Genomic DNA, 26,081 nt, shown 5'->3' with positions numbered 1-26,081 from the left:
GAACTTTTTCCATAGTTTGATACTTGGGATGAACACACATCGACACGTTTCTAGGACAGGGCCCAGCCCACAAAGCACCCAAGCCCTTCTACCCCTCGCGTTTCCATGATGTGCACTATACGCTCACAGAACGCAACCGCCGTCGGACCAGGCGCTCGTCCGCCCGCCTGCATGAGCGCCGCCGCTTGCCGGCAAGAAGGAGCGCCGACAGAGTCTCTGCTGATATTGCCCGCCGCATCTATTTATCACGCGCGGGGATGACAGGCGCCGCGTAGCCGGCAAGAACGGGCGCGACCATCGGCGAGCTAGTGGATGGGGGAGGGAAGTGGGTGGAGCGGCCACCGGCGAGCTAGGGGAGGGGGGAGGGGATGGAGCATCTGCCGGCAAAGGGGTGGGAGATGGGGGGGGGGGTGGAGTGGCTGCCGGGGAGGTCGCCGGCTGCTGGGATGGTGGTTGAGGCGGCGGACCTTTAGGCTTCAGAGTTCGGGGGCTCTGAATTAATTTCTTCCTTCCATTTTTCCCCTCTCTGATTTCCTTCTCCCCAATCTAGAGACCTGTTCTTGCTTTCTTCTGTAGATGGCTACATCGAGTAATGCTAATGCATACTGCTGCTGGTGGTGCCAGCGCAAGTGCAAGTGGTAGTGTAGGATCTGCAGCCACGATTGATATAAAGGCTCCACTGTGGGCTCATGTTAACACTACAGAGAAGCCTAAATCAGGAGGCGGCAATGTTCTCTGGAAATGCAAGTATTGCTCAATCGAGAAGTTCATTAGCTATTTGCCTATGTTGAACTTCGATTTGTTATTGTTGTGAACTTTGCTATGCATTGTTTCTTATTTATTTTTTTAAAAGAATTCTGAAACGTATCTGTATCAGCCTCGATACTGATACTCTTATTCGTATCTGTATCCGTGTAACTTAGCTGTGTAATATATAGCTTAATTGGACCCTACCTTGCTCTGTTTGATTAACTGCCAGCATGAAAATCCTATGCATGTTCCGCAAAGAGAGAAGAAAAGTTCAAATAATTATGCTTTCCTGATTTACACAGAATGGCTTCAAGTGCACGAAATATCATATTTCGACGTCTCAAGACACTAACCGTATGCCCTGCACTGGCATCTGGTGCTACCAGTCAGCATCGCCAGCTTCAGCAGCGTGCACCAGCGAGTGGCACAGCCAAAGGGAAGTCTAAGCTCAAAGCTGGCCAGCCTTTGAAGCGTTCCACCATTGGAGCAAAGAAAGGGACACCTTCCACTGGTGGGGGTGGAGGTGGAGGTGGCCGTGGACGTCGTGAGGCCATGGAGCGCATTACCCAGATTTCAGAGTCTTGTCTCAATGCATCTGCGCCCCTGCGGCACTTGCCTCCCAAGGAGCGTCTTCGTGAGGCCAAACGTGAGGAGCTTGGACTTGTCTCCAAGGAGAGGGAACGCGAGCTTGATATAGCCAAGGCCAAAGCTAAAGCCAAATCCAAAGGTACTGGTGCAGATGATGGGGACCATGTGCTCATGGATCCACCGGGCCTTGACTATATCAGTCTTGGGCTGGTTGATGAGGATGCAATCCCCAAGTATGAGCTCACAGTCGAGGATGGTCGGCGGCTTGCCAAAGAATACAGTCGCGTGCTAATGCGGCGACACCGTGCAAGGCAAACAGCAGAGTCAACGCTTCTGACACTCAAAAAGGAGGCCATTGCGGCGCTCCCTGAGAAGCTGCGAGCTGCTGCTATGGTACCTGACGTGACACCTTTCCCTGCAAACCGGTACATGGCGACACTCACACCGCCAATTGAAGGGTATATTGAAAAGGTGCGGGATGCTGCTAAGAAGCACTCTGTGAAGGAGAAACTTCGCTGAGAAATTCTAGGAAGGAAACTGTCTCCACATAAGATGAGGACAATTTAGGCATTTCTTCTTCATTGATTTCGTCTGCATCTGGTCTAAATGTTGTTTTCATTCATAGAAAGGATCCAGTGACAACCAGATTTTCGTGATATATTGTCACATTTTCTGTTTCAAATGCTTGGTGTTCAGGATGTGTTTCTGAACCTGTTTGTGTTATTAGGAGCATCTTCATATCAACTGATCTGTTGTGTTAATAGAAGAAAATGTTTCTGCCTCCTTGTGATCCTCAGCAGTGACAGTATTGTAGCAACTACCAAGATAAGCTGGAAAGTGCCTTGTCCAGTCTTTCCAGTTCCCCCCTTAGTCATATTTGCTGTTGATTACTTTGCAGTTTAAGGAATTGAATATGTTATGTGATTTGCATCCAAATTTCTAGACTCCCAGTGCTTACTGCTAGTGATGTGCTATAGAATTGAAGATAAATCAAGTATGATGTTTTATTCGCGTAATTAAATTGAGTTCCATATTTTAGTAGCCAAGTGCATATATATATATACTTCAATAATAGGAAATGCACTATACTCTGTAGTAGTATCAGAAATTCAGAATGTGAACCGACAGTTTTGGATAGTTTGTTTGTGAAATAAGTGTACGAGTTGGTACTCATATTATCCGTGAGACAGAAGAGCTACGGAAGTTTAACTAGGCTATAGTGTTAAAGACAAAAAAAATGATCTGAGCTAGTAAGTTTGAACAAGATATCTGACACACACTTCATAACAAGGAAAACTGTGTTTCTGTTCTATTAAACTCTACCTTGCATTCATTAAATCTCCTGCACTTACATGTCCAGCATCACGGCCTTCAAACCTGGTATCCTCAAGTCTGTAAAGTGTAAATGGTCTTGTTTAGTTTGCATCTTTTGTCACTATTGAATAGCAGTCCGATTCCTTGTAATTCATTTCTTTTGCATTTTGCACCAACTAATTCTCACTATGTGGTTCTCCTCGTGATCTAACTACGTTTTATTTTTTCCCACTTAACTTTGTAGGTGAATGAATATTCAGCCTAATATAGAAGAACGGGTTTCACAAACTGTGTCTTTGCACAAGCTACAATTGTCAAATTCGGTGATCTAGTCATAAATCCTTTTGCCATTTCATTTGATGCAATGCTACAGGAATGGTGTTTTTTTGAAATTTTTGCTAGACTGCCACCATTTTCATGCGGATTTAGGATGTTTGTTGTTGACAGCTGACTTGTGTAATAAAAGGGTAGCAGCGAGTCAGTGAGACTGAAGAATCTCTTGCTCACAAATGGTTCATGAGATTGTTATGATCGAATTGGCATTTAGACTTGGGTTACATGCTTTTGGCTGCTAGATTGCTCAAACTCCTGGGGTTATGATGCAGTGTTGGCATCGAAGTTTTGTATGAATCAGTATGCTGTATTCTGTACCTCGATTCCCTAAAAGTTTCTGTGCGACATCAATCGTGAGCTGCCCTGATTCTGATTTCTGACTATATGGTCGTTGCTTGTTCTAGCATGGCATTTGCTACATATCACTGTATGGTAAATATACGGTCTTATTTATACCATTGATGTCTTTTTGTTATTTTTCTTAAAAATAACACAAAACACGCCGTCTTCAAAATAATCTTATGCTGGGCCATTTGTGCATAATCGGTTGAGGCCCATAATAGGTTGAGGTCTTGAGGCCCATAGCTCCTTTACTCGCCACAGCTCCTCCAAGCCTCCAAAGCAAGAAAATTCACTTGGGCCGCTGAGCACCGCTTCCGTGGGAGGACGTGGCCGCAGCCGCAGGCAGTCGAGGCGTCGAGCGGCGACTTAAAAAAAAAGTTTAAAAAAATTCGAAAAAGGGGTGCCGGTTGGAAAAATTGGAAAAATGGGCACCTCCCGCCCGTTGATCGGGCGGCAGGTGGGGGCGGAAGGTTCCTCGAGGACCTCTTCGCGAATAAGAAAGTTTTCTTATTCACGAAGAGGTCCCCGCGGGGGCGTCCCGTCCATCCAACGGGCGGGAGGTGGTGCCGAGGGGCATCCCGCCTGTTGGGCGGGCGAGAGGTCCCCCTGCGCCACTATATAAGCCCCCACCTGTCCCTAAATTTCTATTTTATTCAGCAAAAACTAGGAAAAAAGAAAGGAAGGAGAGGAAGAGAGAAGAGGAAGTGGCGAAGCTCTGTTCACATGTCGATTTGGAGGTATATTCTCATTCTAGTCGTATAATTACTTGAAAATAACTATAATCTAGAAAATATTTCTTAGAGTAGTTACGTTTTGAATAGTTTTTAGTATAATTTATATTCTGAATATTTTAGAATCTGGAAAATATAATCTGGGAATCGCTGAAACTTAGGGTCGTTGTGTATTAATATATAGTATAACTAGTTTATTAATGATTGACAGATATGTCTTCCGAGAAGAGTATTTTCAGTATATATTACGGAGAAGGAAATGTGATTTATGGGCCGAATGTGGTAGATTTAAGTGAATTCAACTGTGCAGTCAGAGGAATTACCAGACCGCACGAGAGGATATTTGAATCGCTATGCAACTGGTTAACGAGGGGATTAAGGATTAATCAGGAGTCACACACTGTGCGTGTTCAGTGCGTCATAAATCGTACCACTCACGCTTTGATGTGGGAGCTGATGCCACTTGCAAGCAACAAAGACTGGTTAACTTATCTGCAAAATGCAAGTCATTGGCAATGGCCACTGGTACTCCTTGTCAGTGTGCAACTGTTATCGCCATATTCTGGACAGGCTAAAAGTGGGCCGTGGAGCAAGATGGGCTTGAGAAACGGTTATGATAAGCTTGCAGATCGGGTTCCGTACGGGCGTTTGGGGCCCACAAGGCCGTGTAAACTCAGGTTTAGGCAGTTAGGATTTGTGTCGTGTTTAATTAGGGTTAGTTAAGGAGAGCAAGTCTACGGACTATAAATATGTACCATGAATAAACAAGAAAGAGAGATTCATTCATCAACAACTCACGGCGCATCGCCTCCCCTGTTCCAGGGTTCTTCATCGGGTAAGTGCCATGTTGCCCCCTGATCACGCTTCGCGTGATCGGGGGCGCATTGCTCTTATTTGTTGCTTTATATGTTGCTCGTTCTGAAGCCTTGTAGATGGCGGGTAGCATTAGTTATCGTAGTGCGTATAGAGTAATGTTATTTTTGTATCATGATCTTGCTCTGTTTCATTGTTCTTGCGTGCTCCGCGATCATCGTACCTGATCATAGGTGCAATGATCGCATCTTGCTTTGTTTATGTTAATAGATCTAATCTGTTATAGTCGGTTCCTGCTCGTTAGGGATTTAGCTCAATATGTGCATGATTAGGCCTTGCAAACGAGTTGAAAGCTCCGGCAGTACGTTAGTATCGGATCTTAGTCTGCATAGAGATTTCTTTAAGAATCGGCTCTTTAGTTGTTCTTAGGGTCTCTGTTCGGGTTGTTTGTTATGATGCTTTGCGTATTCGTTAGGCTCAATCACGTGTAGGATGTTCCGGTTGTGTAGTGAGGGCTTAGCTGTGTGGATTGGATTAGATTAATATCTTTAAAGCAAGTTTTATCTTATTATTATATATAAATGTCGTTTGACCCAAAGATCCGATCCGGTAAATGATGCAATCGGCTCTTTATAGCCGATACCGGGAGGAGTGATGAGCCGATCACGGCTCGGACTAACCTTTACAAGTGTCTGTGCTTACAGGAATTTCACGAATCACACCTTCCTGATCAGGTACAGGATCAGGTGGCACGCCTAGCAACCCCAAGCCAGGGTGTGCGCCAGATCGCTGGGCCGTTGACCGAGGGACCGGGGCCCGCCAGCCGTCCCGGAAGCCTCCCGGCTCCTCGTGTTGCCTGTCGTTGCTCGCCGGTGGGTTTCGATCGACAACACATTCTGGCACGCCCGGTGGGACCATCTTCATCGACTTCGTCATCGGCGTTTGCACAATCTTCATCGATTCCGTCATCCTCATCGGCTCTGTCAGCAGTGGTCGGCAGGATGTCAAGGGACGATCCGATCACTTACGAGGAACTCTCTGCTGAACATAAGCAGAAGTATGATGAAATCAAGACTCAGTTTGAAGCCGATCTCATCCGGCTCTTTCGAAAGGACTCGCAGCCATGGTGTCAGTGGAAGGGATTTTCACCTGAAGGTGCTCTTGATGGGGTGGATTTATCTACTCCGTCTGAAGATCGTACTAGAGCGCTGCGACAGGGAGTGAATTATGCGGTGGCTCATTCATTGCACCGACACTCGGAAAGTTTGGTTAATGCTTTGAGCGTGTGGCTCTGCGTGTGGTCCAGGAGATTATGAAGCATCAACATTCCCCAACTGGACCTGCCTTGGGAAGTCATAGAGGAGAACTGCCGTTCCAAACCAGACCACCACTACCGTATACACTTGCAGCTGCAGAATCACATGGTGCTCCAGCTTAGTAGTTTATAAAGAGGGTGGTGACCCCACGGATCACCAGTTTTTCAGCGAGCCGCCTAAGGAGATCCCACATGGTTATGTGTGTATGTATATACCCGGACAGTAATAATCCGGTACATCCTGAACAGAGGATAGTTGGAGGGGTTTCTGGAGCCGATGCGGAAAAACAAGCGTGGCTAGCAACTTACGCTACCGGGCCGAGTCATGACAGTACGCACTCGGCCCCTGGGTTACAGACAGCGGAGCAAATCAGCAATATTCTAAGGGATCAGTTCGCATATTACCAAAAAGGAGAGCGATCGGCTACACTAAGCCGTATCCAGGAAACTATGACTTAATCCCATTACCACCCAAGTATCGGCTCCCCCGAGTTCACTAAATTCAGTGGGGCAGAAGGATCTAGCTCTATCGAGCATGTGAGCCGATACTTAGCACAATTGGGCATGATTTCTGTATCAGATCCGCTGCGAGTAAGGTTCTTCTCGCAATCGCTTACGGGACCGGCTTTTGGATGGTATACCTCGTTGGGTCCCGACTCCATCCGTACCTGGAAGCAGCTGAAGAACAATTTCATATTCAGTATCACACAGAAGCCGCGGAGGCAGGAATTGCCGATCTGACACAACTTCGGCAGAAGCGTGGGGAAACCGTGGCAGAATTCATCCGACGCTTCAGGGAGATGAAGAATAGGTGTTATTCGACAAGGATCTCAGAAAAAGAAGCTGTCGAACTAGCATCAGTGGGATTGTTAAAGCCGATCAGGGATCTGGCTTTTCAACTGGAATTCACCTCTTTGGCACATCTGGTCCAGAAACTATCGACTTATGAGCAGCGTCATCCTGAGTTATACCAAGACAGGTTTAAACGTCAGGTGCGGCAGCTGACACGGAAGAAGCCGATGACTCCGAGGAGGAACTAGAGGTATCGGTTGCTGAGTGGGCTCGTGGTGCAAATCCCGTCCCTTGTAAGTGGCTGAAACAAACTGGTCCGGCAAAAGGGTTTGACTTTGATGTGAGTAAGGTCGAACAAATTTTCGACTTGTTGCTGAAAGAAAAACAGTTGAAGTTTCCGGAAGGGCATAAGCTTCCCACGGCACAGGAGCTAAAAGGAAGAACATATTGTAAATGGCATGATTCCTTTACCCACGGCACGAACGACTGCAAGGAACTCCGTCGGCAAATACAATCGGCTATTGAACAGGGCCGATTGGTCTTGGGGAAGACCGCCATGAAGGTAGACACTCAGCCTTTTCCTGGTGTAAATATGGTAGAACAAAATGACCGGTCTGCAAGGCGGCAGTTGGACTTCGCGCTCGGCATCAACATGGCAGGGATAGCATCGCGACATCAAGCCAAAAATATGAAGGCTGGTTCTAGCAATCGGCCCCAAAAAGAGAAAAAGGAATATGTCTCAGAAGAGCGGGTAAGGTACGTAAGGAATCAACGTCCAACTTCTTCTGATCTTCTCAGGAAATACGAGTATCAGTACCAGCAGCGCCTCCGGCGGGAATCTGAAGACGAAGAATATGAGCATCGCACCGGGAAGCGTTTGAAGAAGCACGAGGATGCTCGTGGTCATTGGTACTGCTCATTCTTCAGGTATTGTTGGGATTCCGGTATGAGCCGATTGCCTACTGTTAAGGACTGCCCAGAGTGTGCACATATGAAGACAGAGGCAAGGGAATCGGTTTTCGGGCGATTAGGACCTGCGCCAACTCAACAGGAGCGGGTTCGGTCACCACGAAGAGAAGATGGAGAGGAGGATAGGTATCATCGCCCATGCTGGTGCCCGGATGGGCTAAATCGTTCACAAAAGCGTCGGGTTCAGAGGCTACGGAGCTTGGAAGAAGCCGAGGCCAAGTACATCGAGACGTTGAGAAAAGCGCGACCGGATCTGGCAGAACAAGTTCATCATGAGCAGGAAAAGAAGCCGCACGTGTCGAGGAAAGAATGGCGTCCCAAGCCGACGAAAGCCGATAAAAAGGTATCGGCTGATACACACATGGTTTTTGTACTTCCTGCAGAATTCCATGCTCAGGCCTACGAGGAGCCATCCGTAGCCCAGCTTGATCTGGGACCACGGCCGGTGATATTCGAGAAGCCGCAAGCCAAGAATTACAAGCACTTGAAGGCATTATATCTCAAAGGGTATATCAATGGTCAGCCCATTAATAAAATGCTAGTGGATACGGGAGCGGCGGTCAACATTATGCCATATTCAGTTCTGCGCCGATTGGGGCGATCTGCCGGGGATCTGATCAAGACTAACGTCACGTTGAGTGACTTTAATGGGCAGACTTCAGAAGCTCAGGGTGTCCTCAGTGTAGATCTCACCATCGGGAGTAAGACCGTCCCGACTTCCTTCTTCGTCGTTAGTAGCAAGAGCACCTATAATGTCCTACTCGGCAGGGACTGGATTCACACCAACTGTTGTATCCCCTCAACGATGCACCAATGCTTGATCCAGTGGGATGGAGACGAAGTGGAGGTAGTCCAGGCAGATGACTCAATCGAGATTTCGCATGCTGCCATGAGCATCTGGGATGCAGAGGACCAAGAGCCGATTTCAGGGATAAGCTTAGAAGGGTGCGACCGCATCGAGGCTACAAAAAACGGAGTGAGGCTGGTCTTATCCACTGGCCTTACGGAGTAGAAAGGTTACATGAAGGAAGTCACAATAATGTTCCCATTAAGGCCGATTCACGCAATCGGCCCCCAAAAAATGAATTTTTGGTGATAAGTGCTTTACGTAGCTGTTATGAGATAGCCGGCTTTGACAGCCGGCCCGGTTCTTTTCTTAAACACTTGGAGAATTTTGAAATATGTAAATCGGCCGATACCACCGATCGGCTGGAGATCGTTTTGTTATCTTCTTTTCCTATTTGCAGCGTTGATTTAACAGAGGACGGGAAACTAGGATATGGCTTCACATCGGCTGATGAACTTGAAGAGATCGATATTGGTCCCGGGGATAAGCCGCGGCCAACGTTCATTAGTAAGAAATTGCATCCGTCATTACGAGAGCCGATGATAGCTCTATTAAAGGAATATGCCGATTGTTTCGCCTGGGATTATACAGAGATGCCTGGGCTCGACAGGAGCATAGTGGAGCATCGGCTCCCTCTCAAAAGTGGATTTCGACCGTTCCAACAGCGGATACGTCAGATGAAAGCCGATGTCTTGGTCGAAGTTAAAAAAGAAATAGAGAAAATGATAGAAGCCGGATTCATCAGGGCTTGCAGGTATGCTGAGTGGATTTCAAGTGTCGTACCCGTACAAAAGAAAGATGGCCGATGGCGGGTTTGCGTGGATTTCAGAGATCTTAATAGGGCCACTCCGAAGGATGAATATCCGATGCCTGTCGCAGAAATATTAATCAATGCGGCTGCCGGCCACAAGATTTTGAGCTTTATGGATGGTAATGCTGGATACAATCAGATTTTCATGGCTCCTGAAGATATACACAAAACGGCGTTCAGAGTACCCGGAGCGGTGGGACTGTTTGAATACGTGGTTATGACCTTCGGATTGAAAAATGCCGGAGCAACGTATCAGCGTGCCATGAACCACATCTTCCATGACCTAATCGGCAATCTGGTAGAAATATACATCGATGATGTCGTGGTCAAGTCAGCATCGGTCGAAGGGCACCTAGATGATCTACGGCAAGTTTTAGAACGAACCAGAAAATTCGGGCTCAGGATGAACCCGAAAAAATGCACTTTTGGTGTAACAGCTGGGCAGTTCTTGGGTTTCCTGGTTCATGAAAGAGGGATAGAGATCGGCCTAAAAAGTCAAGAGGCCGTGCGTACTATGGTGCCGCCCACTAACAAGAAAGAGCTCCAACAACTTATTGGCAAAATTAACTTTGTCAGGAGGTTTATCTCTAACTTATCTGGGCGGATTGAACCCTTTATGGAACTGGTGAAGATCAAAACCAATGAAGAGTTCCGCTGGGGGGCAGAACAACAACGGGCATTCGAAGAAATCAAAGACTATTTGTCGAGACCACCTGTGTTGGTGCCACCGCAACAGGACAGGCCATTTTACATATACTTGTCAGTCGGTGACACCTCTATCGCTTCGGTGGTAGTGCAGTTATACGACGGCAAGGAACGGGTGGTATTTTATCTCAGCAGAAGGATGTTGGACACCGAAACAAGGTACTCTGATATGGAAAAGCTTTGCCTTTGTTTGTTTTTTACATGCACCAAGCTTCGTCACATCCTGCTGTCGGCTGAGGTAGTCATCATCTGCAAATCGGATGTTATAAAGCACATGCTATCGGCTCCTGTGTTGAAAGGCCGATTAGGCAAATGGATGTTTGCATTATCAGAATTCGACATCCGGTATCAACCCGCGAAAGCAGTTAAAGGGCAAGCACTGGCAGATCTCATTGCTGAGAGGGTTAATACCAACATAGCAGCACTTGCCGTACGAGCCTGGGCCATGTATTTCGATGGATCCGTCTGTGGAGATGGTTGTGGAATCGGCATCTTGCTGGTATCGCCTCGGGGGGCAGCCTACTCTTTCTCAATTAGGTTACCGGCCACCTGTACTAATAACCTTGCAGAGTATGAGGCGGTGCGCAAAGGCATGGAATTGCTCCTGGAGGCCGGAGCTGAAGCCGTGGAGGTCTTCGGAGACTCCAAATTGGTAATTTCCCAACTCACCGAGGACTACAGGTGTGAAAGTGAGATATTATTTCCAGTATGGGTGCACTGCCAGGAGCTGATGGCCCAGTTCAGGTATATAAATTTTTATTGGATACCTAGAGCTCAGAATGCAGAGGCCAATGATCTCGCGCAGCTGGCTTCAGGATACAAAGCCGATGGGCCCAGACATCAGGTGTACTTCCTGGACCAGGGAGATTGGAGAGCCGATATCTTCAATTACTTGAAGGATTCGGCTCGGGGGGCACCCAGGAAGATACGCTATAAAGCCATGAGGTACGTCCTGATAGGAGATGATATGTTTTACAGGACCTTGGAGGGGCTGCTGCTCAAATGTCTAGGGCCGACCGAGTCTAGTCGGCTCCTGCACGAAGTTCACGAAGGAACGTGCGGGACTCATCAGTCAGCTCACAAGATGAAGTGGCTAATCAGGCGGACAGGATACTACTGGCCCACTATGCTTGAAGATTGTTTTAAGTATTATAAAGGATGTCAAGCATGCCAGAGGTTCGGAAAAATCCAGATGGTGCCAGCGTCCGTAATGAACCCCATTGTTAAACCGTGGCCATTCAGAGGCTGGGGCATGGATATGATCGGCAAAATTAATCCTCCATCTAGCAAGGGTCATCAGTTCATTTTAGCTATCACAGATTATTTTACCAAATGGGTGGAAGCTGTCCCGATGAAGTCAGTAGCATCCAAAGATGTGATTCATTTCGTCAAGGAACACGTTATTCACAGGTTTGGGATCCCACAGACTATAACAACAGATGGTGGCTCGGTTTTTATTTCGGAAGAATTCAAGAAGTTTGCTGTCGATATGGGTATCAAGCTGATTAGGTCGTCTCCTTATTACGCCCAGGCAAATGGGCAAGCCGAAGCATCTAATCAGAGCCTTATCAAGTTAATCAAGAGGAAGATCGATGAATACCCCAGGCGCTGGCACGAAGTTTTATCAGAAGCATTATGGGCATATCGTATATCTTGTCATGGGGCAACAAAAACTTCTCCTTATCATTTGGTCTATGGGCAGGAAGCCGTGTTACCGTGGGAGATTACAGCCGGGTCCAGGCGCATAGAGTTCCAGAATGACTTATCCGCTGAAGAGTATGCTACTCTGATGAGTGATAATGTGGAGGACCTCACGGAACTCAGGCTATGGTCACTAGAAAAGATTAAGGAGAATAAGGCTAAAGTAGCCCGTGCATATAATAAAAAGGTCAAGCCAAAGGAATTCCAGGTAGGAGATTTGGTTTGGGAAGCGGTATTACCGTTGGGAACCAAAGACACAACATATGGCAAATGGTCCCCAAACTGGCATGGACCGTATAGGGTTGACCAGGTCTTACCCGGGAACGCATACATGCTTGAAGAATTGGACGGCGTCAAGTTTCCGGTAGCAGTCAATGGCCAACACCTAAAGAAATATTTCCCAAGTATGTGGGTCGACGAACAGTAAAGCCGATATCACCCATCAGGCAAGAAGCCGATGCAACCAGCAGGTTAAGAAGGGAGGTGAAGGTTAAGTCGACGACCTTAGCATTGGCAAGATAGGAAATGGGAAAAGGGCCGATGAGCGCTGATCGGCCCGAACAATGATAGAAAGGATTAGAACAGCCGATGCGTTGCCATCGACTTTAGAAGTTTTTGCTTATGGCAATCGAAACACCACAAATTATCAGACAGCCGATGCACCACCATCGACTTTAGGCTCATTGCATGGAGACACAGTGGGTTCACTACATACAGATACAAAGTTTATCCTAAACAGGGCTACTGAAGGAAGGCATCTATAGCAGCAATAGCATCAAGACGGATGCGGTCGACCTCAGCGAGTACTGCCTCATCATCTTCGTCCGCCCCCGGCACCACTTGTTTGCTCAAGTTGCTCAGCTCGGTCAAGTCCGCCTGCAGCTCGGAAGTCAAAGCTTCTGCCTCCTGCTTAGAACCCGCAATGAGATCCTTCTCCTCCTGGATGCGCTGCTTGGTGGCCCGGACTTTGGCCTCGAGGTCTTCCAGTTCTTTCTCCAAAAGCCGAAGCCGACGGGCAGAAGCGGATGTGTCAACCTTCGCGTCGAGTGCGGCCTTCTTCTTGTTGATCGACTGACACATCTCAGCGATGATGGTCCTTAAGAGTGATTGGGAACGCCGAGTCTCGATCCTGCGGCGAGCTTCTGCCACTTTTGTTTGGAAGGAAGAAAGGTGTCCGGCCGGCAAGAGCTTGGCCTGGAGACTCACCGGGAGCTGGGAACTGACCTCGTCAAGGATCTGTTTAACTGCACTGGAGTCTTGAATCAGCGCGGAGATCGGACCCAACAGAAGCTCTTTCACGCGGAGGAGCCGATCAACAGTGCTGGTCAGGCCCGAGGAAGAGTCAGCGGCTTCCAGTATGGTCGATCCAATCGTGGCGGGATCAAACGCGAGGAGTTCTGAAAGGTCCAGGTTCTGAAGAAAAGAGGGTAAGCAAGGTATTGCAGGAGAAGGCCAAAACAATTACGAAGGGAGAGGGAAAGACATACCTGTCCTGAGAAGGAAGTAGCAATGACCAACGAAGGGACGATCGGCTCCCGGGGGTGCACCCTTTCCGAAGTACGAACGGTAGCAGCAGAGGCCGCCTGAACCGCACCCTCGGAAGAAGAGGCAACAGCCGACGGGGCAACGGTCGGCTCCGCGAGAGGGACGGCCGATGGGATGGCAATCGGCTTCGCGGGACGTACCTCCCGTGTAGGGGAATCAGCAGTGGCCGAAGCGGTAGAGGGTCCTTCCAAACGGGGGCCAGCAGGGGATGAAGACACGATCGGCGCCTGTGGGCTTGGTGAGGCAGCTGGGACAACAGCTGATGCAGAGGGATCCTCCAAGGTCGTTGCGCCCGGATCACGGAGAGTAATCAGGGCCCTAAGAGGCACATTCACGTCTTCTGGCGCCCCTGAAGATGAACCTTTCTGGCATGGGGGCTCCTCCTCACTGGAGACTTCTACAACGGCAGGCTGCAAGAGAAGAGAGCACCGTTAAAGGAGACATGAACAAAGACCCGATTGCAAAGCGAGAGAAAGGGCCAAACCTGGGCGATGACTGGAGATGACGGAACAGGAGAAGATGGTGTGGCTTCCTTCCGGACCTTCCTGACCAAAATCTTCCTCGTTTTGGCGCGAGCTCGGGGGGCAACGGCTTCCAAAAGCCGTTTTCGCTTGGGGGTCAGCTTAGCAGTGCTCGGCTGAATCTGCATTATGCTTTTTGAGGGAGGAGGCGCATTCTTGCCGAAGAGAACCACCGGAGCAATCGCCAGGAAACAAAAGGGCGATCCATCTTCGTTCATCGGCTCTGGGCCATCTTCTTGCTGCAGAAGCAGAAAATGGAGTCAGAAAGGGGGGCCAGTAAAAGTTGAAAGAAGAAAGACCAATTAAAGGCGGTACCTCTTCATCCGGGATATCATACTCAGGATGGATTTGCTGCAGCATCGGGCCAGAGCTTTTCGGAAAACATGAGTTTTCCACATCGACCACCATCCCTCAAAGTCAACGGCCGAAGAAGTAAAGGAAAGATTGACGGGAACAGACAAGGGAAGGTCTGTGAACAGATTATAGCACCTCTGGGCGGTTAAAGCGTCAGGAAGGTCCACCCTGCTTGATGTCAACAGGTGAAGAAGGAAGTGGGGAGGCACCTGCGCAAGACCGAACTGCCGGGCTGCTACGACCGGCTGATAAAACTCGTAACCAGGCTTGAGGATCCGGTTAGAGGTACTCATGCCAACTGGGAGGAGACAAGGCCGAACCATGATAGAATAAAGACGCCTGGTGTCGGCATCATAGGCAATGTCGGCCAGTCGGAAGGTAGCCGGGTTCTCAAAGAGCTCGGAATCGGCATAAGGAAGGAAGTTCGGGTTGTCAAGGCCTTTGTAGAAAATCCGGAACCATCGGGAAGCATCTAGAGGGTTCAGTTTCCCGCCAGGGAGACTATACAAAGCCTGCCCAAAACTGGTACACCTAATCGGTCTCCCACTCAGATCAGGGAAGGAATTGCCGAGTAAGGAAGGAAAATCAGGGTCAGAACTTTGGAAATAAAGACGAGCCCACAGCTGGATAAACCACCATGGGCCACCGGTCCTGATTTTCTTCTGAGAAAGAAGGCTAGAAGTCATCAAATGGAGATATCTGTAAAGCTCCCCGAGAAATAACCTACCAAGGCCAACAGATTGACCCCTGGCCAGCTCATAAGCTAAGGAGAGGTAATTCTTAGTTGGGGCAAGGGAAGGGCCACAGAAGAGGAAATGTTCGAGCCATAGGTTCAGAAAGGCTGTGTGCTCCTTCTCTGTTACAGGGCCCTTGCTTTTCTGGTGCTGGCCCAGGTATGTGCTCCAGTTAGTGCACTCGGTTTTGGATGACAGTTTATATGGGACCACAGGGAGGCTGTAAGCAGAGGGGCAGGTTGATGATATGTCCAAGCCAGTAATCATCATAACATCTAGCAATGTTGGTGTTAACGGGCTGTGCCCGAAGAGAAAGCAATTCAAGGCGTCAGACCAGAAATAGCCGATGGTCTTCAGAAGGTTCTCGTCTTTTTCAAGGGGAGAGAGGGACAGAGACAGAGCATCGGCTATCCCGATGGACTCCCATAAGGGCTGGTAAGCGCCTGCTACTCTGTTGTACCAAGCCATCCAGTTTTCAGGAGGATTCGGCCAGGCACGGAGGCTGTCCGACCAAGATTCTAGGTCTATATCCTGACTCACAAAGGGGATCCGATTGGCTTCACAAGAGATCAAATCTATGGGTTTCTCATAGGAACGAGGCCCTAGGCAGAAAGAATTGGGGGAAGAAGGGTGCGGCAAGAAGATATCGGAAGCCTGAAAAAATCCCAAGAAAAAAAAGGGCAAGATTGCCGAGGGAGGAATTAATTAACCGCGCAGCAAAACTTGCAGATGCTGTGTTAAAATTAATGAGGGGTCGGAGTTCACCTTCAGACCAAAGACATCGGCGGCGGTGCGCGAAGACTCCGCCATCGGGAACCTTGAGTCGGGATCCTGGAGAGCGGATCTAGGTTTGGCGGCGCAGGATCGGATATGTGTCTCAAGGACCGGGAAGGATCTTGCGGTTAGGGTTTTGAGTGAAGGGGATCGGAGTTGATCTGGATCCCAGAATCTTTGGAGATTTGTGTCAGGTGAAAGGCCAGCGGAAGGGTAAAGTAAATTGAAGGGTCATTTCAAATCCGGATCGGCATACTCTGAAGCCAATGCGCTGCCATCGGCTCCTGAAACAGATAGATTGCGCACAAAAGGAATTGCTGGTACAAAAGTAGATTTTATTCACAGCAGGGTAACATACACAAAAGAGGAGTTAACTGCTCCTAAAGATGGCCTAATGAGAATACTACAGTCTACCACCAGTATACGCCGGAGGTCTTGCGGCGCTTGGGCGACGGAACAACGCTTGGGCCACTGTCGCCGGTGTCGCTGTTGCTGTCGCCGTCATCCCCGTTATCGTCGCTGGTGAAGCTGTCGTCGCCATCGGCTCCTGTGCTGCTATCGGAGGAATCGCCCGATGACCTGCCAAGAAGGAAGGTACCTGCCATCGGATCTTCTTCGGAGGAGAAGGAATCGGCTCTTTCCTCCGAGGAAGAAAGGTCTTCCCCCCAAGACGCGTCGTCCTCATCCTCCTCCAGCTCGGCTCCGAGGAGGAGTGCGAGATCCTCGCCATCGGTTAGGGAGTCATCATCCTCTGACCGGTAACGGAAATCCCACTCTTCTTCATCCCAATGCAGGGGAGCACGGGCTTCGTAGGCAGTGATCGGATCATACTCCGGAGTTGGTTCTCGGGAGGACTCGGATTCATAAGAAATAACGGAGGAGGCAGAAGAGGAAGAAGCCATGGTAAAAGAAGAGGAAGGGAGTAACTGGTGATGGCTGCGAGAGGAAGATGGTTGGGGAAGTTGCCGTAGGAGAGTTTATAAAGATAAATCGAGAGGTGGAGTGAATCGGCATTGTGACGGTTCCCGAGGAGCGTGGTACAGAGCGGTCGTGTCAGTGGGAAGTCGGAAAGGCACGGACCAGAAGCCGAAGGGTCAAGGTAATTTTAAATGATTCCAGAATTACCATCGCCGAAACCAGGGGGGCATGTGTTATCGCCATATTCTGGACAGGCTAAAAGTGGGCCGTGGAGCAAGATGGGCTTGAGAAACGGTTATGATAAGCTTGCAGATCGGGTTCCGTACGGGCGTTTGGGGCCCACAAGGCCGTGTAAACTCAGGTTTAGGCAGTTAGGATTTGTGTCGTGTTTAATTAGGGTTAGTTAAGGAGAGCAAGTCTACGGACTATAAATATGTACCATGAATAAACAAGAAAGAGAGATTCATTCATCAACAACTCACGGCGCATCGCCTCCCCTGTTCCAGGGTTCTTCATCGGGTAAGTGCCGTGTTGCCCCCTGATCACGCTTCGCGTGATCGGGGGCGCATTGCTCTTATTTGTTGCTTTATATGTTGCTCGTTCTGAAGCCTTGTAGATGGCGGGTAGCATTAGTTATCGTAGTGCGTATAGAGTAATGTTATTTTTGTATCATGATCTTGCTCTGTTTCATTGTTCTTGCGTGCTCCGCGATCATCGTACCTGATCATAGGTGCAATGATCGCATCTTGCTTTGTTTATGTTAATAGATCTAATCTGTTATAGTCGGTTCCTGCTCGTTAGGGATTTAGCTCAATATGTGCATGATTAGGCCTTGCAAACGAGTTGAAAGCTCCGGCAGTACGTTAGTATCGGATCTTAGTCTGCATAGAGATTTCTTTAAGAATCGGCTCTTTAGTTGTTCTTAAGGTCTCTGTTCGGGTTGTTTGTTATGATGCTTTGCGTATTCGTTAGGCTCAATCACGTGTAGGATGTTCCGGTTGTGTAGTGAGGGCTTAGCTGTCGTGGATTGGATTAGATTAATATCTTTAAAGCAAGTTTTATCTTATTATTATATATAAATGTCATTTGACCCAAAGATCCGATCCGGTAATGATGCAATCGGCTCTTTATAGCCGATACCGGGGAGGAGTGATGAGCCGATCACGGCTCGGACTAACCTTTACAAGTGTCTGTGCTTACAGGAATTTCACGAATCACACCTTCCTGATCAGGTACAGGATCAGGTGGCACGCCTAGCAACCCCAAGCCAGGGTGTGCGCCAGATCGCTGGGCCGTTGACCGAGGGACCGGGGCCCGCCAGCCGTCCCGGAAGCCTCCCGGCTCCTCGTGTTGCCTGTCGTTGCTCGCCGGTGGGTTTCGATCGACAACACTATCGTAATATTTGGATTCTACGTTACAAAATGTTATCGCTTAACCATTTTCATATGCATTTTAGATACCGTAATCTTCTTCGTAAAATTGAACTAAATTTTTTTATGTATACAAAAGAGTATGGCAAATAAATCTTGTATTTGAAAAAAGTATGAATTTTAAATAGTTTGTAAAATATAAATTCCAATAAAAAGTAACGAAAAATAACAAAAATAAGAGGTGGGCACCTCCCGCCCGACGGGCGGGCGGGATGCCTCGGGGGCCTCTTAATAGTTTTGGAACCTCCCGCCCGCTGGATGGGCGGGAGGTCCCCGGCCCCACGCCTCCTGCCCGATCAACGGGCGAGAGGTAGCTATTTTTCCAATATTTCCCAACTGGCGCCCCTTTTTAGAATTTTTTAAGCCTTTTTTTTAAAAAAACTCGTCGAGCGGCGGCGGGGTTGTTCGACCCGGCTTGGGCTCCACCGCGCTTGACTGGTGAGCTCTCGTCGTGAACTTGTCTGAGCTAGTAAGCATGAACAAGATATAGCATGCAATACTTCATCCCAAGAAAAACTGTGTTTCTGTTTTCTATCAAACTCTCTTGTCCTGCACTTATTACATGTCCAGCGTATAGATGACCAAACAGGCCGTGCCTGATACACTTTACGGAACACGATACTAAAAAGCACTACACGAACCCAGCTGACACGATGGACGTAGTGCTAGTGCCAACACGGCATGACCGTAGTGTGGTGCGTGGACCGAAATCTTAGCACGCGGTACCGGCACGGGCACAACACGACTAATGGGCCAGCACGGTAGGCACAGCCCAGCCCACAACCTCATATATATATGTAGACACACACACTCTCTCTCTCTCTCACCTCTCTCTCAAACCCTAATCTTCCTCCCTCCCTTTTCTGCAGTCGGCCGCCGCCCTCTCCTCCTCTTCGTCGCTCTCACGCGGTCGCGCACGAAGCGTCTCCCCTCCCCCTGCTCGCGCCCCGCCCTCCCCTCTCTGGCCGGTGGCCTGCCCTCCTTCCCAAGTCGCGCGACGCCGCCCTCCCACCTCCCCGCACCGACGCCGTCTCGGCCACCATCACCGTAGCCTTCCCCGCACCGTCGCCGTCCCGGCTACTGCCGCCATGGCCTTCCCCACGCCGTCGTTGTCCTGACTGCCGCCGCCGCGGCCTTCCCCGCCCCTCGACGTCCCGGTTGCTGCGGTGGCCTCCCCCGTCCTTTGCCTTGGCTGCCGAGGCCGCAGCCTCCCCTGCTCCACCGCCGCCATGACCTTCACCGACATCGACGCAGCGGCGGTGGAGGCTGCCGTGCGGCGGGCCAGCACAGCACGCTGTGCTGCTTATGCTGGCGGGCCGGCACGGCACGACTAAACCCTAGTCGTGTCGTGCCTGGGCCAAGGAGCCGGCACCACACAGTGCCGGCACGACACGGCACGATTAAGGTTTAGTGCCCAGTCGTGTCGTGCCGGTTCGTGCCATGCTAGGACCGTGTAGTGCCGTGCGGCATGTTTAGCCATCTATAGTCCAGCATCACTGCTTTCAAACCTGCTATCCTCCACTTTGTAAAGTGTAAATGGTCTTGTTGCATCCTTTGTCACTATTGAATAGCGGTCCAATTTCTGGTAATTCATTTCTTTTGTATTTTCCACCAATTAATTCTCACTCTGTAGTTCTCCTGGTTATTTAGCTCAGTTCTATTTTTCCACTTTGTAGGTGAATGAATATTCAGCCTAATACATAATAGAAGCTTTCATGAACTGTGTATATTTGCACAACCTACAATTGTCAAATTTAGTGATCTAGTCAGCAATCCCAATTTTGAAGAGCAGCTTTGATATAGTAAGAAATCATTTTCCCATTGCTCTCAAAAAAAGAAATCATGTTCAATGCTACCTTGGGATTCTTTGGATTGTTATGCTCGAAATGCCACCTTGGTTTCATGTTTTGGGCTGCTAGATGGCCCAAACTCTCCTGGGGTTATCATGCAGTATTGGCATGGCTGTTATGTCTGAATCGATGTTCTTCAGCTTTGATTGTGATTTTACTTGCATCGCACCTTTCCATGAGGTGTTGCTATATTCTATGCCTCAGTTCCCTAAAAGCTCCTGTGCGATATCGATTGTGAGCAGCACTGATTAGTTGTTACATGGCCTTTGCTACAAGGATGTCCTTTTGTACGATCTTCACGATTTTGTTTGAAAAATAAATGAAACTCAGAACAGGCCGTCATATTCAAACTTGTCATCTGCTGGGCCACTTGTCTAGAGGCTAAGGCCCAAACTCGCTTGATGAACTCGGCTTGACCGCTCCGTGGGCCCTGGCCGCAGCTTCTCAGGGGTGAAATAAAAAAAAAACAGCAGCAGCCGCCGCCACCGCCAGTCAGATCGCGTGCAGTGCTAACTTGCAATCGTAGGAGCAACTGCACCCGATCTCGTGCTCGAAATCACCCGGCGCCGGCGGTCTTCGACCCAGGTTCCGGCTCCACCGCGCTTTGCTGGTGAGCTTTGTTCAATGGACTTCTCCAATCTCAAGTCCTCAACCCCCTCCCCGGGCACCGCTTGTGCTCGTCTTTTTTTCCTCTCGCCTCACCTGCGTGGAAGGGGATCAACCAATGCCAACTATCCGCTGCTGCTGTTGCAGATTCCTGCGTCCAGCGTCTCGCGGGCACGGCGATGGCGGCCAGAACCCACGCTCCCGGCGGGACTCGCAGGTTGGCGCGCTCCCCCTGCCGGCCGATGCGCTGTACAAGGTGCTTCGTGTGCTTGAACATTTCAATGACCATGAAGGGCAGCTGTACGAGGTCTGCACCATGGATAGGGGCAGCAATGCTTGGTGGACGGGAAAGAAGCCCGTACCAAGAACTGTTTGTTTGGGCCTCTGGTTAACTGTGGTCATCAACGGGATTGTATACTTCTTCTACTATATGATCCTGCACCGCGCTGAGCAAGATTACGGTGGCTGTAGCTGTGTTCCTCAAGTGAATATCAAGGTCATCCCGACTACTTCTCGACGGCCATCTGCACTGCAACGTCTCAATTCGGCTACATCAAGTAGCCCGGACTGACACAATGTCCAGTCCTGGGAACATCGTACCCGGTACCTCCGGTACTCGTCCCACCTTTGAGTACATTCTAAATCAACTTTGATTTATTTTTTTGTTCGTGTTATTTAGCGAAATTAACGTGAACACATGCACATGCTATGCTTCACTCACTATAGTTATGAAAATATTGCTGAATAATTTTTTTAGTTTTGGAATTAAAATGTGCCCGAAATTGTCTAATTTTCTAACAATCCAAAAACCTTACAATGTTGATAGGATTTCGGTCACCAACTTTGCTGCGTTAATTAAACCAAATGTATTTGATGGTTCCAACTACAAACATTGGCGTGAGTGGCTTATATCGTGGTTGACGGCGATGAACCTTATGCATGTAACAAAGGGGAAGCCCGAACAGTTCACTCCAGAGGGAGTGCATTCTGCTTCCGATAAAACCTTTTTGAGGCTGCATTATAAGTGTTCTTGCTGAAAATCTTGTGGATTCATATATCCGGCTCACGAATGGTAAGGAAATGTGAGATGCTCTTGAGGCTCAATATGGAGTTTCTGATGCCGGTAGTGAGTTGTACGTCATGGAGCAGTTCCTTGACTATAGGATGGTAGAAAACCGTTCTGTGGTAGAACAAACCCATGAGATACATACGCTGGCAAAAGAACTCAAGAATTGTAGCAAAGAGTCTCCATGTGTATTACCTGATAAGTTTGTGCTCAGAGGTATTATCTCTAAGTTATCACCTTCTTGGAGGGATTTTACTACTTCACTGAAACATAAGAGATATGAGTTCACCATCGATGGACTTGTTGGTGAGAGCAAAAGATACACGTGGAAAAGGAGTTGTTGGAGCTTCTAGCGCCAACTTTGTTCAAAAGAATAATAATTCTGTTCAAAAGAACAACTCCCACAAGAATAAGAACAAGAACAAGCCACCGCCCAGAACCAAACAAGACTAAGCAGACAACCATGTTCAAGAAGAAGAAGAAGGGAGTTTGCTTCGTGTGCGAGAGTCCGGACCACTTTGCTTCTCAGTGTCCGAATTGCAAAGCCAAGAAATCTGACAACATGGTTGTTAGCGAGGCTGGAGGAACATCGGGGTACAGTAATTTATTATCTAGTATTTTGTTCACTCGAGTGGTGGGTTGACACTGGAACTAATATTCATGTGTGGGCTCATGTTTCCTTATTTTCTTCTTACAAGGTCGGAGGAACTTTCTCCTTGTTGATGGGGAATGGATCACATGCGTGTGTTCTTGGTGTTGGTACGCTAAATCTGAAGCTTACTTCAGGGAAGACCGTGCAGCATATCCCCACCATCAAGAAGCATCTATCAGAACCATGTTTCAAGTTAGTCTTTGAGTCCAATAAATATATTTTATCTACGTTTGGAACTTTTATTGAAAAAGGTTATGATAGTAGAGGCTTGTTCCGCTTCTCTTTGTCAGATGATTGTAATAAAGTTATGAACAATGTTGTTTACGTTGTTGAATCAAATGTTTGTCATTCGAGGCTTTGACACTTTAATTTTGGTTGTATGATGCGGTTAGCAAATTTGAGTTTAATTTCAAAATTTACCTTTATCAAAAATTCTAAGTGCCATGTATGTGTTGAAACAAAACAAACTTGCAAGCCTTAGAAGGCCACAGAGGTGAGAAACTTGGCAACTTTAGAATTAATTCATTTCGATTTGTGCGAGATGAATGGCGTATTAACAAAAGGTGGTAAAAAATATTTCATAACTTTGATCGATGACTGCACTAGGTTTTGATACGTCTATTTGTTGAAGTCAAACGATGAAGCTTTGCACTACTTTAAAATCTATAAAGCTGAAGTAGAAAATCAACTTGACAGAAAGATCAAAAGAGTTAGGTCCGATCGTGGTGGCGAGTACTTCTCAAATATTTTTACTTCATTCTGTGAAGAATATGGTATTATTCATGAGAGGACGCCTCCCTATTCACCTCATTCAAATGGGGTTGCCAAAAGAAAGAACCGCACTCTAACTGATTTGGTTAACGCCATGTTAGATATAGCGGAACTTTTTAAGGAATGGTGGGGTGAGGCTATATTGACTGCATATCATGTCTTAAACCGTATACCTACAAAGAATAAAAAGATAACAACATTCGACGAATAGGAGAAGAAAAGGCCAATATTTTTATACTTACGTTGTTTGGCAAAGGTTAATGTGCCAATAATCAAGAAACATAAACTTGGACCTAAAACTGTGGATTGTATCTTTCTAGATTATACTATTCAAAATGTATGTTGGTTATAGGTTTTTAATAGTAAAATCTGGAGTACTTGACATGCATGTTGGTACAATAATGGAGTCCAGAGATGCTATATTTTTAAAAATATTTTTCCCATGAGAGATGAAATAAGTTCGTCTAGGCAAAAGTTTATCAAAAATGATATCTCTACTGAGATGATTAAACACAATGAACCTACACTTGTGGAAAATCTTGAGGAGGATAATAATGAGGCTCCTAGAAAAAGCAAGAGACAAAGGACTGCAAAGTCTTTTGGTGGTGACTTCATTGTATACCTCGTGGATGGCACACCTAGAACCATTGAAGTGGCATATTCATTTCCTAATGCTGACTATTGGAAGGAAGCAGTGAAGAGTGAGATGAATTCTATTATACCTAATGGTACCTATAGGTGCAAATCTGTATGGTGCAGGTGGGTGTTCAAGAAAAAGCTTAGGTCGGATGGTACTATTGAAAATTACAAGGTTAGGCTTGAGGCCAAGGGTTATAGCCAGAAAGAAGGAGGGGATTTCTTTGGCACTTATTCACCCGTTGCTCGATTGACCACAATTCGAGTGTTACTTTCCTTGGCAGCCTCTTATGGTCTTCTCGTTCATCAAATGGATGTTAAGACAGCTTTACTCAATGGAGAGTTAGAGGAGGACATATATATGGATCAGCCAAATGGGTTTGTAACAAAAGGTCAAGAGTGAATGGTGTGTAAGTTATTGAAATCTCTATATGGCCTTAAGCAAGCACCTAAGTAGTGGCATGGGAAGTTCGACAGAACTTTGACATCTGCTGGCTTTGTTGTGAACGAAACTGACAAATGTGTGTACTATCATTTTGGTGGGGGTGAAGGAGTGATTCTGTGCTTGTACGTGGATAACATAATAATTTTTGGGACAAGCCTTAATGTGATTAAGGAAGTCAAAGACTTTTTGTCTCAAAGTTTCGAGATGAAAGATCTGGGAGAAGCTGATGTTATCCTTAACATAAAGCTGGTAAGAGAAAGTAATGGTGGGGTGACTCTCTCACAGTCTCACTATGTGGAGAAGATTTTAAGTCGCTTTGGTTATAATGACTATAAACATGTCTCAACACCTTATGATGCTAGCGTAATTCTGAGAAAGAACAAAAGGATAATGAGATATCAGCTGAGATATTCACAGATCATTGGTTCGTTGATGTATCTAGCTAGTGCTATGAGGCCTGACATCTAGTTTGCTGTGAGCAAATGGAGCCGGTTTGTTTCAAACCCGGGAGATGATCAATGGAATACTCTTGAAAGAGTAATGCGCTATCTAATAGGCACAATGGACTATGGAATCCACTACACCAGGTACCCTAGGGTACTAGAGGGGTATAGTGATTCGAACTGGATCTCTGATGCTGATGAGATAAAAGCCACAAGTGGATATATGTTCACACTTGGAGGTGGTGCTGTTTTCTAGAAGTCTTGCAAGCAGACCATCTTAACGAGATCAACAATGGAAGCAGAACTTACAGCATTGGACACTGCCACTGTTGAGGCTGAGTGGCTCCGTGAACTCCTAATGGATTTGCCGATAGTTGAAAAACCGATACCGGCAATCCTATTGAACTGTAATAATCAAACTATGATTGTCAAGATGAACAGTTCAAAGGACAACATGAAGTTATCAAGACATGTAAAGAGGCGGTTGAAATCTGTCAGGAAGTTGAGAAACTCCGGAGTTATAGCCTTAGACTATATTCAGATGGCTATGAACCTGGCAGATCAATTCACAAAGGATCTTTAACGAAATGTGACAGGCAATGTATCCTTAGAATTGGGCTTGAGACCCACGTGATTCTATAGTGGTAACCTATCGTATGTGATCGGAGATCCCGTGAATTAGGATGGTGAAACAAGTTATTGACTGATTGAGAGAAGATAACTTTTGAACAAGGCACATTCTAGCGGTGGTGCATTTCTCTTCTAATCTGTATGACAGGTTGGTGTAAATGTTAATGTGATCCAAGTGGCTCAGTGGAGCAGAGATGTTGGCCTACATAACATCTCCAAGGATTGCACCTATATGAGTTCGACTGCTAGTCACAGTCTATAAGATTGGGTGACCTCTAGATGCTCATGAAGAGGCCCGGAGTATGACTTATATGCTCCAAACCGCGAGAATGCTTAAAGTAGCCTAGAATCAGCAAGGGGTTTTGGTCAAGCTTGTACGAAACTGCCAATTCAAGGCATAGTCCATTGGTTAGTTGTGAATGAGTGTAACCTCTGCCACAGGTGGATGTTCAACTTAACAACAGGTGGATGTTCAACTTAACAGTCTTTGTCATAACACCGGTTTATCAAAATAGCAGGAGAACTGAGATCATTTCTTGTGTAGCTTGAAATTCTTGGTGGGGATTGTTGGAATATTTGGGCTAGGCCTATTTATCCAATAATAAAGAATTAAAGCTCATGAATAAATTCTAGAAAATTAAAAGTGGTCGAGTTGAGTCAAGACATGACGTGATGTGGTGTATGGTATGGTGCGA

The 26,081-nt window shown here is 47.4% G+C and overlaps 1 protein-coding gene across 1 annotated transcript; it reads left to right on the top strand.

Moving 5' to 3' along the window:
- The first annotated feature begins 1,053 nt into the window (after window positions 1-1,053).
- On the top strand, window positions 1,054-1,857 carry LOC112878930. Its single transcript, XM_025943201.1, has one exon. The coding sequence runs from the start codon at window positions 1,054-1,056 to the stop codon at window positions 1,855-1,857; it is 804 nt and encodes a 267-aa protein (XP_025798986.1).
- The last annotated feature ends 24,224 nt before the right edge of the window (window positions 1,858-26,081 follow it).

This window comes from Panicum hallii, chromosome 1 (genome assembly GCF_002211085.1).
Source record: "Panicum hallii strain FIL2 chromosome 1, PHallii_v3.1, whole genome shotgun sequence".
Taxonomy (NCBI): domain Eukaryota; kingdom Viridiplantae; phylum Streptophyta; class Magnoliopsida; order Poales; family Poaceae; genus Panicum; species Panicum hallii.
Note: the sequence above shows the minus strand (reverse complement) of the source record. Positions and strands in the feature narration are given on the sequence as shown.